Genomic DNA, 18,516 nt, shown 5'->3' on the forward strand with positions numbered 1-18,516 from the left:
AACATTAGTGTTTAATGGCCCTCTAATTTATCTCCCTGTTTTCACACATCCGTGTCCTGGAGATCAATCATCAGTCTTTGCCATATCAGGATAATCCGGAGAGTTGGAAAACTTGGATAAGATGGAGGAGGGAGAGGAGGAAACTGTGTCGGTAATGGTGGAATCTCTGGATCAACCTGGTGTAACAAACCTGCACAACTAGGAACCAGTACACCTGAAGCCACTATCTCTGATTCACTGTGATAGGCAGACAATGGGCAGAATTCTACCGGATTGTCCTATCCCACTGAAGTCAATGGACTTTGGAACGGCTTGCCGGATGCTCTGCCACCCAACTCCCCAGCACGAAGGGGTCATAGAATTCACACCCAATGACTATCCCATGTACACAAGCAAACATACAGGCAAGAATTGTAGATGAGAGACAGAATCATCTTACATTGTAACTCCCTGCCGACAACTACAAATCCCGTGTAAGCTAGGTTCAAAAGGACATAAGCACCCATGGGTTCGATGGTCAAGAACAAAGAATACCTTTGAAGAAGCCATCTTTGGTGCACCAGATATTTAAGTCCTTTAATTTAGTCATTTTGGATTAAATGCAGGATTACAGCAGTGAAGTTTCTTCCGATGGCTAATTATTGTATTCTAATATTTTTCAAGAATTTGCACGGACGAATCCAGACAAACAAATTTGACCAACCTGGGAAAGAGGCTTTTTGAACCAGCAGGCAGGCTAAAGGTTAAAGGTTACTTTTACCAACCCCATCAGTTTTTACAGTGCCCAATTAAGATAGTTAGCTGGTGTCTGGTCATGTCAATCAGACAGCAGGTGGCTTTTCAGACACACTTGATTGGAAAATTATAGACTTTCTCTCTACATCTCCCTGTATTTAAGTGTAACAGTAAACTGGTGGTGCCACAAAGCTTGCTTGAATAAGGAGCTATGTCATTTGGGTACTTACAATGTAGCTTGGGATCCACTTGCAGTTCACCCCACCCTAATAGTCACATGGGTCTATCAGACAACAGCTCTGATCTGAGCTAACTCGCGAGGGGCCGAGGTCAAGCCAAAATGAGAGTCCTGACTCATTCCCAAACCCCTGCTGCTTCTGGCCCTCAAGGGAACCTAATCATTTTAAGACAATGACTTATGTGCTTGCCATTGTTTGACTTCATAAACGCCTGGAATTCCCCACTGGTGAAGGTGGTGCCATTATCGGATGTGAGGACCTCTGGTGTGGTTGGGTACAAAAAGGCTGTTTTTCTATTGTTGCATGAGAAGTTGTGGAAGCCATGCGATGCACTCCAATCATTTAGAATGGGCGTCAACAATAATGGGGAACATTGATCCTAAGATCGGACGAGTGAAGTCTATGTGCGCCCCGTCCCCATCGTCTTCCTGGTCTTTCCATGGGTGGACAGAGACCGAAGGTGGAAGCCTCTAGTTTTGGTGACACAAGGAGCTTGGCTTCATCGAGACCTTGATATCTGTATCGAGCCCAGGCCACCAAACGTAGCTTCCCACGAGCATCTTCATCTTGGATACCCCAGGGCGACCCTTGGGTAATTCCATCAGTATTGAGCGGCGACCTCAGCGGGGGACAACTACCCGGGATCCCCACAGGATAATACCACCTTCAACACGTAGTTCTTGCCTTTTCATGAGAAAAGGTTTTAGGGGCGTCCTCGGATCCTGACATATGGCACAACCTGGATACTGCGGGATCATTCCCAAAAGTTTAAAGTCCTGATCGCCATCAAAGGGGCTAGGCCCATGAGCAGTGGGAGACGACTCAGAGTCTTCGTGTTGGCAATTCGCGCTCCAGGGCGGTATTTGAGAAAGTATCCATAGGCTGCCAGTATCAAGGTCCAACGTTGAATCCAAGCCGAGGTGATGGGTGGAATTGCTTTATCTTCATTGAAAAGGCCCAGCAAAGGCTTGGGGTCTGTTACAATTACAAAATGTCGGCCAAGAAATACTGGTGGATCTTTTTCACTCCAAAAATGACAGCCAACCCTTCCCTTTTCAATCTGTGAATAACGCTGCTCAACATGGTCCTGGTTGCGTAAGCAATGGGCTTCTCCATGACATCGTCCCATCGATGTGAGAGGGCTGCACCCACTCTTTATGGAGAGGCATCACACATCAGTATTAGTTCTTTCCTGGGGTCATAGTGGGTCAGTATATTCAAAAACAGCAGTTGCTGGTTTACATTCATGGTGGCCTCATCCTAGGGTGCCTGCCATGACCACCTTTGATGTTTTCTTTCAGTAACATGTGCAGGGGTGACAACAAAATGGCCATATTCGGAATGTATTCCCCATTATAATTTATCAGGCCTAAAAAAGATTTCAACTGTTGCATTTGATGGGATCGGGGTGTCCTTGACGATCCTCCATGGGGAGTAAGCCTTTTTTATCCATCCGGTAACCGAGGTAGACCACTCGCCTGTCTGGAATACTTATTTCTCTCTCTTGAGATGTACGCCCACATTGGAAAATCACCTCAAGACCTCCTCCAAGTTTGCTAGGTGCTTTTGTTCAGTGGCCCCTGTCATTAATACATTGTCGAGATACACCACCGGCAGCTCTTGGACAATATTTTCCATGACACCTTGAAAGATGGCACATGCTGAGGAGACTTTGAAAGGCAGGTGTGTATATTTGCACAGGCCCTTATAGTTATTGTGATGTCATTCCTGGATGTTTCATCTAATTCAAGCTGGAGATAGGCAAGAGTCACATCAGACGCCATCTCCTCGACCCTACACTCATACCTGGAACATCTAGACAACAAGGACTCCTACATCAGACTCCTATTTATTGCCTACAGCTGCTCCTTCAACACCATACTCCCAGCCAAGCTCATACCAAAGCTCCAAAACCTAGGACTTGGCTCCTCCCTCTGCAACTGGATCCTCGACTTCCTGATCCATAGACCGCAATCAGTAAGGATAAACAATGACACATCCTCCACGATGGTCCTCAATACCGGGGCCCCGCAAGGCTGCAAACGTAGCCCCCTACTATTCGCTCTATACACACACAACAGCGTGGCAAAATGTGGCTCCAACTCCATCTACAAGTTTGCTGATGACACGACCGTAATGGGTCGGATCTCGAACAACGATGAGTCAGAGATAGAGAACCTGATGGAGTAGTGTAATGACAACAATCTATCCTTCAATGCCAGCAAACTAAAGAGCTGGTCATTGACTTGAGGAAACAAAGTATCGTACACACCCCTGTCTGCATCAATGGGGCCGAGGTGGAGATGGTTAGCAGTTTCAAATTCCTAGGGGTGCACATCACCAAAAACTTGTCCAGGTCCACCCACGTCGATGCTACGACCAAGAAAGCACAAGAACACCTATACTTCCTTAGGAAACTAAGGAACCCCGGCATGTCCACACTAACTCTTACTTACGTTTACAGATGCACCATAGAAAGCATCCTATCTGGCTGCATCACAGCCTGGTATGGCAACTGCTCGGCCCAAGGCCGGAAGAAACTACAGAGAGTCGTGAACACAGCCCAGTCCATCACACGAACCCGCCTCCCATCCTTTGACTCTGTCTACACCTCCTGCCGCCTTGGGAAAGCAGGCAGCATAATCAAAGACCCCTCCCACCCGGCTTACTCACTCTTCCAACTTCTTCCATCGGGCAGGAGATATCAAAGTCTGAGAACACGCACAAACAGACTCAAAAACAGCTTCTTCCCCATTGTCACCAGACTTCTAAACTACCCTCTTATGGACTGATGGACTTCTGGGCTGATCCAATCTCTTCATACATCTTCCCTATTGAGTAGTACTACACGCCTGTATGCTTCACCTGATGCTTGTGACTATGTATTTACATTGTGTATTTTACGTTTGCCCTATTATGTATTTTTCTTTTCATGTACGGAATGATCTGTCTGACTTGCATGCAGAACAATTCTTTTCGCTGTACCTCGGTACACGTGACAATAAACCAATCCAAACCAATCTAATCGCATCCAGTTTTGTGAAGGCTTGGCCACCTGCAAATTTGGCATACAAATCGTCTATACATGTAGCATAGGGTACTGATCCAGTCATGAGGCTGTATAGACTGTAAGTTTCTATTCTCCACAAAGGCGGACAGACTTGTCGGGCTTGAGAACGGGAACCACTGGCGCAGCCCACTCCGCAAACTGTACTGGTCATATTATCCCAAGACCTTCCAACCGCTCGATTTCTGTCTCTATCATCAAAAGCAATGAGTATGGGACTGGCTGTGCCCTGAAATATTTTGATAAGTCGTCGGGATCCACATACATCCTGGAACCCCCCCCCCCCCCCCGCTCCTTTTATTATTCCGAGACCCTCTTGCAATATTTCGGGATATTTGTTAATAACCTCGGACAATCCACCGATCCCAAATGAAAACATTTCCAGCCAGTCCAGTCAGAGCTTCTGGAGTCAACCCCTGCCCATGAGACTAGACGCTGACCCTCGCATGACTATGAGGGAGAGCTGTGTCGGCTGCTATCCAGAGGTTACCGGAGTGGTGGTGGTCCACGTAATCTTCAAAGGCTCTCCCGTGTATGTGAGCAGTCGTGCCCTGATGTCCCTTAGGTTAAAGGGCAGAATACCCATTCAACAACGCTGGATTGTTTGTTCCCCAATGATGGAGATGGCAGCTTCTATATCCACCTCCATCTCGAAGGTATGACCCTTGACAAAGTGGCCTGATCCCAGTAGGGCCACCTTGGCAGTGATGATGCAGTTTGGTTGCATCCTTCTGTCTTCTACTGGCTGATAGACCTGCAAGGCCCGGGCCTGAGGTGGTTTTGGCTTCCCGCCTGGGCGGCACACGCACTGCTAATTCTGCCAGCCTGCCTGGGTCAAGCCCTTCGACGGTGCCTACAGAAGCCCTGCAGCTGATCCTTGTTCTCCTCGGTGGAGATTCCCAGGTATTCCTGGAGTTATCCGGTCATTATTTGAAATGCCAGCTGCCCTTTCCGAATTTTGGATTGATGACACGTGGGTGTCTTCCCCGGATATGCTGGCTTCTCTCTATGGGCGGACCCTCCCCCCGACCTGAAGATGCTACTATCTGTCAGCCCTTTCTCGGGGCTATCACTATAGCCTTTTGAGGTCTATGTTGGGCTCTGCCAGTAATGTTTTCGGGTTGTAACATTGTTAATCCCACGCACTAGAATCTCGCTTCGCGACGGGCCAAATACACAGTGCTCTGCCAACTCCACAATCTAGCAATAAATTCCATTAAGGGTCCCCCCCTGGGGGTCCTCCCAGCTGTGTTAAAACATAACATTGGAGGATAACGGACAGCTTTCGGCCGTAATGGTTTCTCATCCAGTCCATGAGCTTGCCAAACCTTTTAATGTCACGGGCCGCTGGCTAGGTTACCTTTTGATAATGCTAAATATCGGGGCCCTGCATGCCGTTAGAAGGATTATCATTTGGGTGCAATTTAACAGTCTCATTGCGCCTGACTTGGTGTCGAGACGAGGCCGGTAAATCTCACAAGAGGCCTCTGGTGAGATTTGTGGCACTCAGAATGTCTCATCAGTTAGGGGCTCCATTAACAGACTCCCCCAGTTTACTGCAGACAACCTGGGGTGGAAGAGCCCCTAACTCATACTGTATCTTCTCTCATCGCACAAAGTTGTATCCCCAATTCTCCCCTCCCTTCCACATCTGGGATCCCAATCTGTGAGGAGCCTTTTCTGCAGGGCTCGCCAGCTGGAATTGAGTCTAAGTGCGGCCTTGGCCCAGAGAGACGCCCGAGGCAAAAACAACATTTCAAAGTGCCATTAAATAGTGTTAACTGTGCCCAAAACCGGACGTAGATCTTTTCTGGTTAAATCGCACACTTTGTCCCCATTGTCATGAAGAAAATAGCACATGTGCTTGGCATACTGTCCCCAGTCCTCTACGTTTGCATCATACGGCTCAAATCTTCCAAAGAAGTAATTTCTGGGTTTGTGTATTTTCCAACCAGAGTTGGCTTCCGAAGCTTAAAGAAAGGGCTGCTCGGAGTCCCATGCTTGATCCTCATCGCCAATGTAATAATTTCAGGAGGTGAAGGCTAAAAGGCAAAGCAGGTTTACTCTACGACACAAATAAGACTGCAGCCTTGGTACAAAAAACAAAATCACCCAGCCCGGACTATCGGGAATGCCAGTCCAGATCAGGGGGCCAATATTTATGGCCCCTCTGGCGAACCCCTATTCGGTGGGCCTCTACCCGCTCAGCACGGGAACTCACATTCTATGAAGCCGACGGTGGGGGGGGGGGGGGGGATCAATCAGCGATTCCCCCGTTGCCTTTGTGAGGGGTTATAACAGAGAGAAAGAAAGAGGAGTGAGAAAACGAGGAGAGCGAGAGGCAAAGAGAGAGACACAGAAATGGAGAGAAAAGAGAAAGAGAAGAGCGAGAGGGGGGAGAGAGGAAAAAAATGAAAGAGGGAGAATCAGGTGGACAGAGTAGAGAGGAAGAAATATAGATATTGGGATTGGGGCCTTTGATAATGATTAAGGAGAAACCCTGATGCTTGTGCTGAAATCATCTTAGAAAACATAGAACTTTTAAACAGAAAAAGGCCATTCAGTCCATCGCAACATGTTGATGTATGAGAATAAAACAGCTTTGGGGTGATCTACAGCGCAAACTCAAGGCACCACCTGTTTATTGAATATTCTTAACTCACATCTTTTGAAGAAAGTGTCGAAAGTTGGTTTAACATGAATTAGTAGTCATTAAAGAGGTTATCAAGTTGCAAGGTGTGCAATGAAACTCTACTTTTATACCTACAGATCAGTTCCATTCGTGCCTCCAGCATAATAGAAAGGCCCATAGTCTCTGAGTTCATCGGATTTCCTGTGCTTGATGGGCCTGGCGTTCGTATTGTCGATCATTTTCTGGTTCATGGCGCTGGTAGATTCTTTTGCATTCTCAAAGGCTTCAATTTGTAAAGCTGCGGGCGTTGCGGGAGAGGATGTGACAATTCAGAGGGAGACAGAGCAAAAAGAAAGGTTAGCCAAAGGTCGCCAGGAACTGACCACGTTCATACACGCTAGATCAATAACCCTAATTGTTCACTGAACATCCACTGGGAGACCCAATGGCCTCCGTCTGAAATCTCACCAGCTCAGACTCGCTGAAGACATTTCGACACAGAAGAGAGTATCTGAACAGTTTGCTTCGGACTTTGGTCATACTTCATAGGGACTTTAAAAAAATTATTTCAGAGGGTGTGTCAATATTTTTCACCCATCCCTAATTTCCCTGGAACAGAGTGACTTCATTGGGCCATTTCGGAAGGACCCATTTATGTAGATCTGGAGTCACACTGAATTTAAGTTTCACCAGCTGCTGTGGTGGGATTTGAACCAATGGAACCAGAGCAATAATCTGGGCACTCTGGATTACTAGTCCAACGACATTAGCACTAATCCTTCATCTCCCCCTCCCTGGGGGTGCAAGATCAGAATGAGCTTGGTGTGCCCAGAAAGCAAGATAAGACGCAGGCCAAGGACCTATTCAACAAGTACATTACAGTTGCTATCTGTGAGGATAAGGATAAAGTCTGAAGCAAAGACAGCCAGAATGAAGACCATGGAACCTTGGAGAAGTAAGTTCCCCAAAGGGAAGGAAAGGGGAAGTGTAATGTGCTCAATATAAGGGGTTCGGTAATTAGGGTACATCTTTTGCCAGCAGAATCAAGAGACTAACCTAGTATGTTACCTGTCTGGAATCAGGATGAGAGACATCTCAAACTAGGATCAAAGGATGCCGGAGAGGGAGGAAACGGATCCTGTCATTCTTATGCATGTAAGAACCAATAGCAGAGATAATAGTAGCTAAGATGTCCTGTTCAAATAGTACCAGGAGCGAGGAGCTAAATTAAAAACCTGGACATTAAGGGTCATAATCATTGGATTATTACCCAAGCACATGCAAATTGCCCTGGGGTGAAGAAGGTTAAGCCAGGTGAACACATGTCTGAAGGGGTGCTGTGGGAAAGAGAGAGGTTCTCTTTCATGGGACAGTGTCACCAATATTGGGACAGGAAGGAACTGAATCGCGGTGGGCCCAGAATACAAGTGAAAAGGTAAGCAGGGAGATGGTGAGAACTTTAAGCTAGTAAATAGGCTGCAGTTTCAGAGGGGAGGTGGGTTGGTTGAGGTGGGGGGAGGGGGGGGGGGGTTGCGGTGGAGAGGGGTGGAAAATGTCAGAGAATTAATAACTCCAAACCAAATGAGAAGGAAGTCAGGCGAGAGAAATAGGGGACGTGTGAGAAAAGCAAGATGAGCCAGGAGAGGATAGGGTGCATGACTCAGATACAAACACACAGAGCATAAGGAACAAATTGAATTGCAGGCACAATTCAAGTTAACTGTACGGCAAGGTTGTTATTACCAAGGCATGGCTGCAAAACAGTCTGGATTGGGAGATGAATTAACCAAGTTATCAGGTCCAAAGGAAGAATAGGAAATCCCATTGAGTGGGCGGCGTAGTTTGTGATTCGGATGAAATTATTCTGATATTAAGAGATGATATAATCAGAGGTAATAATAATCATCTTTATTGTCACAAGTAGGCTTACGTTAGCACTGCAATGAAGTTACTGTGAAAAGCCCCTAGTTGCCACATTCCGGCGCCTGTTCGGGTGCACTGAGGGAGAATTCAGAATGTCCAATTCATCTAACAGCACGTTTTTCGGGACTTGTGGGAGGAAACAGGAACACCCGGAGGAAACCCACGTAGACACAGTGAGAAAGTGCAGACTCCGCACAGACAGTGACCCAAGCCAGGAATCGAACCTGGGACCCTGGCGTTGTGAAGCAACAGTGCTAACCACTTGTGCTACCATGCCGCCCATAAACAGCATGAAAGCAGGTACGCAGGCAATGGTCTTTATGGGTAGAATTAGGAAATAGAAAAGGATTCAATGCTATTGTAGATGTCATGTATGCGCTCCCTGGTAACAGGTGTGCCGTGGCAGAATGTATCAGTGCAGGGATTAGACAAGCACATAGTAAAGGCAAAGTCATTTTAATTTCTATGTGGACTGGCAGATGAGCTCATGCTAGAATGGCAGACAAATACTAGCAGATTTTTCGGATAATTTTCTGCAACATGTTGAAAAGGAGGCAGGCAATATTAGTTTTAATAATGAGCGTTGAGCCAGATTTAGTTAACATTGAATGTTAAATTAATTAAATTAATTTTTCCCAGGGTGGCGGAGAAATAGGTTTAAGGTGTGAGGGGCAAGGTTTAGAGATGTACGAGTTAGTTTTTTACACAGATGGTAGTGGGCGCCTGGAACTCACTGCCGGAGGAGGTGGCAGAAGCAGGTACGATAGTGACATTTAAGGGGCGTCTTGACAAATACATGAATAGGACGGGGATAGAGGGATATTGATCCCAGAAGTGTAGAAAGTTTTAGGTTAGATGGGCAGCATGGCTGGTGCAGGCTTGGAGGGCCGAAGGGTCTGTTCCTGTGCTGTACTTTTCTTTGTTTTTGTTTTCTATGACATTAGTCCAATAGAGACTATAATATCATTGAATTCAATCTTGGCTTTGAAAGAGAAAAATGTGGAACAGTTTTGAAGATTCTCGACTTAGATCAGGCTGAGTTCAATGGAATAAAACAGGGGTCTCACTTAAAGGCCTCAACCCACCAGTGCTGCTACTCAACCAGCTGCGGCCAAGGATGCCACCATGTGGGCAAACTACTACTTAAACCCTGGTGGACATGACTATCATTCTACGTGGGCAGCCATGTCCAATGGAAGAACCAACTAGAGGCATGACTATCTAGAGCTAAAGGCTCCTTTCTGCTCTACACACTAATTACCTCTCCCACCCCCTCACATGGGCCTCTCTAACTGGCCCCAGTGAGACACCTTACAACCACCTTCATTCCAAGCTCCAATGATGACCCTGCAGCCTTGACTTAATGTAGTACCGGCAGTGAGCACCACTCCAAGTGACTCAGCGGCTACTGGGGACCTGCCATTGCTTGATTGCCCAGTAGCTCACAGAACAGGTGGGGGGGGGGGGGGGGGGGGGGGTGGCATGCACGCCTGGGTTCCACCGGTTCTCCAGCTGGTGGATGTGCCCACCGCCACAAGCATTGAATTTCACCCCAGGTTGTCTGCAGTAAACTGGGGGAGTCTGTTAATGGACAAAATGAACATTAGGGAGAGATGGTCAAAACAGAAACTGTGATAGAATCATTGAATCATAGAATTTACAGTGCAGGAGGAGGCCATTCGGCCCCTCGAGTCTGCACCAGATGCTGAACCAGTTTATATTGCTCTACCGAGTAACACCTCGACTTATCAAGAGAAAGAGCAATGGGCAATTAAAGAGATAAGAGCATTGTAAACAAATGGATGGAAGCATAGAATTATAAAGAGATTTTAATAGACTCAGTGGATGGGCCGGTGTTCCGAGACGGGAGTCCGCCTCAAGAGGGGAAAATGTGTTTTCTACGACAAGGAACTCACAGACTTGGCAATCGCGTGGATTGAGATGGCCTACACTCAAGTTAAGGAGAAGGTGCAGGCGATAAAGCAAGCCGCCACTCCAGAAAACGCAACAGTTACAATCATTCTGAGGTCTTGTAAACTGCTACGGGAAATTTATTCCTGGCCTAGCGACTATCCTCGCCCCACTGCACGCATTGCTGAAGAAGCGCCAAGAATGGGTGTGCAGAGCACCTCTGGAGCAGGCCTCCGCCAGGGCGAAGCAGCAGCTAACGCCATCGGAGTTGGACACGTATTTTACCCCTTTTGCCGATGTGTGCGCCTCACCTTACGGAATCAGAGCGGTGTTTTCCTATCGCATGACTAACAGAAGGGAAAGGCCGATAGCATTCGCATTAAGGACTTTGGAAGCTGTGGAGCAAATTAACGCCCGCTTCGAAAAAGAGGGGCTGGCCGTCGTATTTGGGGTGAAGGATTTCATCAGTACGTGTATGGGTGTTGATGCACCATTGTGATGAACCACAAGCCATTGCTAGGGCTTTTTAAAGAGGACAAGGTGATCCTGCCAACAGCAAACGCCCAGGGACAGCGACGGGCCCTGTTGCTACCAGCTTGAGAACTCCAACCACCTCGACAGATGGGAGTTCAGCGCAGTTCAGTTTCTGCACATCCTGAATGGAGTCATGATCCCACGCGGGTGGGGGAATCGTCCCTAAGCGTGAAGGGGCAAAGTGGGGGGCAAATGGAGGATTGCTGCACTATAAATGGGTCAGGACAGCTGCTCAGGAAAGCAGGCACAGACCTGCATGGTGCCCTGCTGGTGGGCACATTTATTTCGGGTTGACAGAGATAAAGCCGTGTGTTTTGTACAGAGCTCTGGGCTCCACATAAACAGCTGGAGGGCAGTACAGGTGTCGTCAAAGGCCTCTGCAACCTGTGAAAACTCCGGAGATCTCTGCCCTGCTAACCGAGATGGCCCATGTGGAACATTGCCAAGTGTGGCATCAGCCAGGTGCAGATTACACATGAACAGCAGACTGACTGACTGATGCCCCTGATAGCCCCCATTGCAACCTGGAGAGAGCAAGAGACAAATAAATTAAACCTTTCACCTCTGCCATTCCTTTCAGCGGCACCCCAGGACCATGCCAAAGAGTCTAGTTACCATTGTTATGTCGGAGGAAACCTGGTAGCAACGTGATAATGGCCAGATAGTCTGTTTCAGTGACCTTGACTGAGAGATAAATATTAGCACGGACATTGGGGAGATATTTGCTGCTGCTCTTTAAATCTAGGCCCATGGTATTTTTGCGTCCACTCATGAAGGCCTCGGTTTCAATTCCCATTCGTAGGGCGGCACCCCTGACAGTGCAGCATTTACTCCATTACTTCACCCAAGTCGTGGGCCTGGATTTTGTTTATGCCCAAATCTCTTGGGTGGGACTTGAACCTGCAACTTTCTGACTCATAGGTGAGAAAATGCTCCCAACTGAGACACAGCCAGTGGGTTTGATCTCTTGGTTTTAGGAGTGTGGTGAACGTATTTGTAGTACACTCAATAACGACACGAGAGTGTGGAATGGTAAATGAAGGCTTTAATAAGCAGAGAACTAACCAGTTACAGAGACGCGTGCTTACTGAGTGCCACCTACAGGGCGGAACCTTATGTACGGCTCCCTGGGGGCGGAGCCAGAGGCGGAGTCCCCCAGGGTTCCAAACCCGGTCTTAAAGGGGCATCACCTATATGGTGTTAAGGGTACAATAAGCATTCATCACAGTATTGCATTAATGTGGGCAGCACGGTCGCATAGTGGTTAGCACAATTGCTTCACAGCGCCAGGGTCCCAGGTTCGATTCCCGGCTTGGGTCACTGTCTGTGCGGAGTCTGCATGTTCTCTCCGTGTGTGCATGGGTTTCCCCCGGGTGCTCCGGTTTCCTCCCACAGTCCAAAGATGTGCCGGTTAGGTGGATTGGCCATGATAAATTGCCCTGAGTGTTGGGTGGGGTGACTGGGTTATGGGGATAGGGTGGAGGTGTGAGCTTGGGTAGGGTGCTCTTTCAAAGAGCCGGTGCAGGCTCGATAGGCCAAATGGCCTCCTTCTGCACTGTAAATTCTATGATTAACCATTCACTATGTATGTAACTGTATCACGCCGTTGCCCATGAGGGCTCCACTTATGGACCATTGTAAGGTATTACCTGGAATGTATCAAGTTGATGCCTTTGTGGGCTCCGCCCCTGGCTCCACCCCTTGAGGGGAGGTACAAAGAGCAGTAGCCCTGTAGGCGGCTCTCAGTAGCAGAGCAGTCGCAGGCAGGTACTGTTCTAGTCGATTAAAGCCACAGTTTACATCTACTCTCTGTTTCGCGTAAATTGATGGTCGCATCAAGGAGTTAACACAACTCAGTAATAACCCTCTTCATAGACGTGCAGCCCCCAGGAGCACTACTCCTCCTGGTGGTACAGTTATGTTGACTTGGGCCTGTAACATTTCTGTTGAGAGGGTGCCAATGGACTTGTCACCTCCTAGCTAATTTCTCTCTATCCGTAACTCTATGTCGTTGCTTCACCATTGCTGCAATCCTTTTTCCTCTCAACCGGAATGGAATTGCTAAGAGGATGCCCACTTGATTAAACAAAAAGTGTGTGCCCAGATTCCTGATGCACGGCTAACTTTTACAAACAATCGAAGCTCGATTAAGTTGCCAGAAATTAACTATAAACTACCAGCAAAATATCTCTCACACTTTTGTAAATGTGAGCCGGACATGAAAATGGAAATGGCAGAGTAACACAAAACTGGCGCTGGGGCGCTCTTGACCACATCATTTGGCCTCCACCTGCACATGCTTACAAAATCCCTAACCCCGCTAGGAACATGGGCTGTCAAACATGGGTGCCACCTAGGAACATGGGCTGTGAAATCGACAACCACCCCAAAAATCAGGCCCTCTGTGGCAAATTGTCACATTTTATTTTTGCCTGTGTTTCGTCCTCCTGTTCCCCCATTAAGGCCGAATGGAATGGTGGCAAGATTAAACTTAACACCCCTCTGAATTGCATCCCCCACGATGGTCCCACAGAGATCCCTGTGCAATGGGATGACTGACGGTAATCTCTGCAGTTAACATGTCAAGAACCACCCCCCACCCCCACCCTGCCACCCCTAAAAGCCAGCACGGGACTGTCATTTTGGCTCCCACACCCAAATCCTGAAGTGGAAATTTGAGAAGCTAAATGGGAGGGCTGAGAGGCAAAGTCAAGATGTAGAAGGTATAAGTGCACATGTTGGGACTGTCATATAAAGGGTGAGCACCTGGTACTGATGTAAATGCAATCTAACAGGGCTAAAAGACCGCGGTGTGGTGAGAAGCAGAAGTATAAACTTGTGCTGAGTTACTGAGATGTATATAGATCTGTAAACAGACAAGAATGTTTTTTACGAATAGCGGTCTATTGTAGCAATCTTAGGGTAACAGGCAAACACTAAAGAAATCCTGCCTGAGACATGCATCGTCTGCCAGTATTATGCAGCAGCACAGTGGCTGTAACTGACCTGTTGAACCTTGGCGCAGCCTAATGTCCGGGAAAACAAATAGATTTCTTAGGAAGGTGTTCCGGAATTCTTCTGTGTTGGAAAAATAAGGCTCAGCAGCATTTGAAGCCATGTCATCGTTAGCCAAGTTGTCCCTTTTATAAAAATGCTTCAGCTTGCAAGCCAAAGACAGCAAAACATGAGTGGTTTGTGACACGTGTCTAAAGGTTGAGATCAAATGACAGCATTATTCCTCATTTGTCAGCTGTATGCTGCGTTCGACAAAAGTGGTCTTCATCAAATAAACACAATGTTAGATGCCATTAAAGATTATAGCGGAGGGGGGGGGAAGAACACAACGTGGATTCAACACTGCAAGGGGCTACTGTGATGTCAGTGATGTATTATAACACACAGGAGGATATTGTAGGGGGAGTAACAAATGACATGGAACACTGAAATATCTTTATGGGATCTGAGAGGGGCATTTGTCATGGAGAATTTCGGTGCTGCACATCGCACTGGGACAATAAAAGCAAAAGAAGGGACGTTTGTGAAGACTGCCTTTTCAATTTCTTTCATCAAAGAAAAAAAACAGGGAAAGAACTTGTCACCTTGACCTCAGGACCTCCCAAAGTACTCCAAGACCAATGAGGTACTTCTGAAGTTCAGTCACTGTGGTAATTTTGGGCAATTGCCTCACACTGAGGTACAGCTCTTGTAGGTGCAGGATGCGGCCTAGTGCCTGGAGGCTGTTCAAAGGAAGGAGATCGGATGGATGCAAACCCAATCCCCTCCTTACCTGTCCTCCGCAACCTTGCACTTTCCATCCAGGGTCACTGAGCAATGAGCGGAATGAGGAACGGGAAACCCTGGATCTTCTACCCCTTTTCTAGGCCCCGGCATGGCTTTTCTGGGGATCTGAGATTTGCAATCACTGAAAATCCCGGTTGAAAATTAATCTGCACACGTTTGTGGTGTTCCCCCATGCTCCAAACCGATGCTATTCTTTGTTAATGACCTGCACATTTAGTTTCTCTTTATTCATCTGCATTTGCACAATGCAAACTCAACCAAGGAACTTTGCAGAACCGACCACTCAGCCCATTGCTCCTTGTGCTAGTCCTGCTAAAGAGCTATGCACATGGTTCCGCTCTGTTGTGGGTTATTAACCCTCCGTGATTGCTCTGGATTCTCCAGGGTTTCAAGTTTGATCTCTGGTTACTGCTGCAAGTAACCCAGGAGAAATATCAGAGGAGCATTAAGGAAAGTGGTTCGCCCCATTGCTTCCTCGCATGTTTGCTTATTTGTTGTAAAAATATTGGAGACGGGGAAAGACTGACCAGCATGAGGTCATGTGATGAAACCTCCAGGAACACCTTCAATCGAAGTCGGCGACCGTGACTGCTGGGGTTTCTCTTTTTGTCTTATGCCTTTATATTTATTTTTAAAATATTTATTATGTTCCCTTTCAGAACTTATCATGGATGCTCCTTCCACCAGTGCTTCTGGTGGACTTTTTCCGCCTCCTATGGAGCTTCTGCGTAGTTATTTCGCCCAACTTCCAGCTCTCTTCCATTGCAATAACCTGATATTCAGACTTTGCCGGTATCTTGACTCATGGTTGGGTTTTTGTTGCACTGTCATCACACACAACGCTAAGCTGATGATAGGGGAATGATAGAACCACAAGGCTACTGGAAATGACACCCAGATTGTCCTCCATCAATCACCCCACACCCCACCTTGCCATCTATAGTTAGACACATTCGACACCATTACAGTACATTGTGTTGCTGAGTGATACCAACAGTCACGTGTCAGTGCTCACCCCTGCATCGGCCAAGATAACAAGTTGCACAACAGTTGCACTGGCAAATAAATCAGCAAAAAGCCTGGGTGATTCTCCGTCCAATCATGGCAGCCGGATTCTGCAGTCCCGCTGCGGTGAGCGCCAAATTCTCCGTCCTCTCTCACAGCGGTAGTCGACTCGCAACGGAGAATCCCGAGCAAGGTGACATACTGGCATAAAATATTCGCAAAGCCAGGGCTTACAGATGTTTCAATTACTTTTTTAAAAAATATTTCAACATTTTACCAGGTTTTACAGCACAGAATGAGGCCCTTCAACCAATCGAGTCTGTGCTGGCCATCAAGCACCGATCTAGTTCAATTCCATTTTTCAACACTTGGTCCGCAGCCTTGTATGCTGTGGTGTTTCAAATGCTCATCTAATTGCTTCTTGAATGGGGATCTCCTGTTGAATGATTTGCAGTCCCAGTATCTGGGAGTGTGGAGTGGGAGTGGGGAGGTGCACACTGGTGGAAGTGTAGATTTGGATGTTCGGCTATCAGTGGGAGGGAAGAATCAGGATCTTCCTCTCGGGGAGGGACGGGAAGGGGGGCCAGGGCTGGGCTATTAGGGAAAGTGGGAAAGGCAGAGGGAAGATGTTCTGGGGTGGGGGGGGGGGGGGGGGGGGGGGGGAGAGAGCTGGGATGGAATGGCTCCTTGAGGGTGGGAACCTGCAAAGGGCCCGAGTCATAATAATATAATAATCTTTATTGTGACAAGTAGGCTTACATTAACACTGCAATGAAGTTCCTGCGAAAATCCTCTAGTCGCCTGTTCGGGTACACAGAGGGAGAAGTCAGAATGTCCAGTTCACCTAACAAGCACGTCTTTCGGGACTTGTGGGAGGAAACCGGAGCACCCGGGCAGAAACCCACGCAGACACGGGGAGAACGTGCAGACTCCGCACAGACAGTGACCCAAGCCGGGAATCGAACCCGGGACCCTGGCACTGTGAAGCAACAGTGCTAACCACTGTGCTACCGTGCCACTCTAAATTTCATTCCCTGGCCAGGAATCGAACCCGGGCCGCGCCGATGAAAGCACTGAACCCTAACCACTAGACCACCAGGGAACCTGGTCATATTGAATGAAAAAATACCCAGGGTGAGGAGGCAACGGTGGAAGGAGAAAGTAAAACTATCATGCTGGTTGGAAACTTGAGGAATTTGTGTTCCCCCCACCCCCCTAACTATATAATAGATCCACAGTGCTTTGTGGTAGCATGGAGCAATCAGCATCCTTCGGACTGCACTGCAATAGTATTTTCATTCCATATTGCAGCTATAAAGGCACAAAGATATTTATTAAGATGGAAGATGGATGTATACTTTGGATACCAGGAAGTGTAATATTGGAGACTAATCTTCTGGTGTCAGTCTAATAATGTCAGCCAACAAATCAGCGTTCACAACTTGCACTGTGAAGGTGATTTGAATTCAACAGTGGATGGTGTTAATTCAGGGCACCTCTCAGGCGCTATTGTCCATCTCAATGCCGGCTGCAGACGGTTTAGTAGGCCTTTATTGTCATAACCTCTCCATTCTGACATCACAAGTAACGATTACTCCCAGAATCCCCCACTTCACGACACCACTCAATATTTACTGCACAATGCCACAATTGGGAAGAGGGAAGGAGCTGCTCAAAATGCCATCTCAGAACTTCCCCCCCCCCCCCCCCCACCAGCAAATGGTCCAGGTGTAGATATTTGAGGCATGTGTCAAAACCGCTTTGGGAATATCGACAAATTCAAAGAGAATTTCCTGCATGGTTTAATATTATAGCCTAGGTTTTCTAGTTCTCTTCCTGCGGCCCACATGCATTTGCGTCTATGTGATCAGGTGCGTGTAGATCACCCGATGATGAGGAAATGCAGGCTTCATCCTATTCCTTATGTTTGCTTGTGTGCAGGGCATGCTGGTTAGGCCCTGGCTTTCACCGTTCAATGGGTTGAGGGAGTGTCACGGCTTCGCCAGAACAGGCCGGTGCATGGCTATGCACTGGTAGGCCTCATCGACAAAGGTAAGATAAAATGACAACAAAATAAGGCATTTCTTCAGGCGCTTCAGAAATCTACCTGTCTCCTGCGGTAGACCTGCCTTCTGCTGGTAAACAACTCCAGGGTCAGAATCTGGTCGGGGGGGGGGGGGGGGGGGGGGGTGTCAGGATGGGACGTGGGACCTTTGGGTGGGAAGGGCTTTGTTGGATTGGGCAGAAGTTGTGCCAGGCTGGAGATGGTTCCCAATTGTAAACCATAGACCTGTGTTGAATACTCAGTGGATGAACGCGCTTGAAGCACACTGATAACACCAATGATAGTGCACTAAACAGGAAATAAATCAATTACTATGATCTGCTAGACACTGCCACCATAAACATTAAACCCAAACTGTCTCCACTGCCTCTATCTCACTGAAATGTAGGTGCCTCCACAGAATTCTGGTACCACCTGTTGTGAGAGCAGTGTGGGTTTTTCAGTGGGTTTGGACCTGGTCATTATTTTTTTTAAAAATTAATTCTTGGGATGTGGGCGTCGCTGGGCAGGGCCAGCATTTGTTGTCCATCCCAAATTGCCCTTGAACTGAGTGGCATGCTAGGCCATTTCAGTGGGTCTGGAGTCACGTGTGGGGCCAGACCGA

General features: G+C 47.6%; 1 protein-coding gene and 1 long non-coding RNA gene across 5 annotated transcripts in view; one reads left to right on the plus strand and one right to left on the minus strand.

The window, feature by feature from the left end:
- ttll10 (tubulin tyrosine ligase-like family, member 10) overlaps positions 1-14,169 on the minus strand; it is a 48,631-nt gene extending 34,462 nt beyond the window's left edge. The window contains exons 1-2 of one of the 4 annotated variants that reach the window (XM_038773313.1): positions 14,048-14,169; positions 6,809-6,971 (exon numbers count right to left, since the gene is read on the minus strand). In XM_038773313.1, coding sequence (XP_038629241.1) covers positions 6,809-6,971; positions 14,048-14,159 — 275 coding nt within the window. In that variant the 5' untranslated portion in view covers positions 14,160-14,169. Of the gene's footprint in view, positions 1-6,804; positions 6,972-7,729; positions 7,868-14,047 lie in introns of those variants that run through there. The other 3 variants (XM_038773316.1, XM_038773314.1, XM_038773315.1) reach the window with 3 other exon arrangements.
- Positions 14,170-17,567: 3,398 nt separating this feature from the next.
- Positions 17,568-18,516, plus strand: part of LOC119950678 — a 35,752-nt gene continuing 34,803 nt past the window's right edge. The window contains exon 1 of the long non-coding RNA XR_005457387.1: positions 17,568-17,899. This is a non-coding gene — a long non-coding RNA (uncharacterized LOC119950678). The remainder of the gene's footprint in view (positions 17,900-18,516) is intronic.

This window comes from Scyliorhinus canicula, chromosome 16 (genome assembly GCF_902713615.1).
Source record: "Scyliorhinus canicula chromosome 16, sScyCan1.1, whole genome shotgun sequence".
In the NCBI taxonomy this organism is placed as follows: domain Eukaryota; kingdom Metazoa; phylum Chordata; class Chondrichthyes; order Carcharhiniformes; family Scyliorhinidae; genus Scyliorhinus; species Scyliorhinus canicula.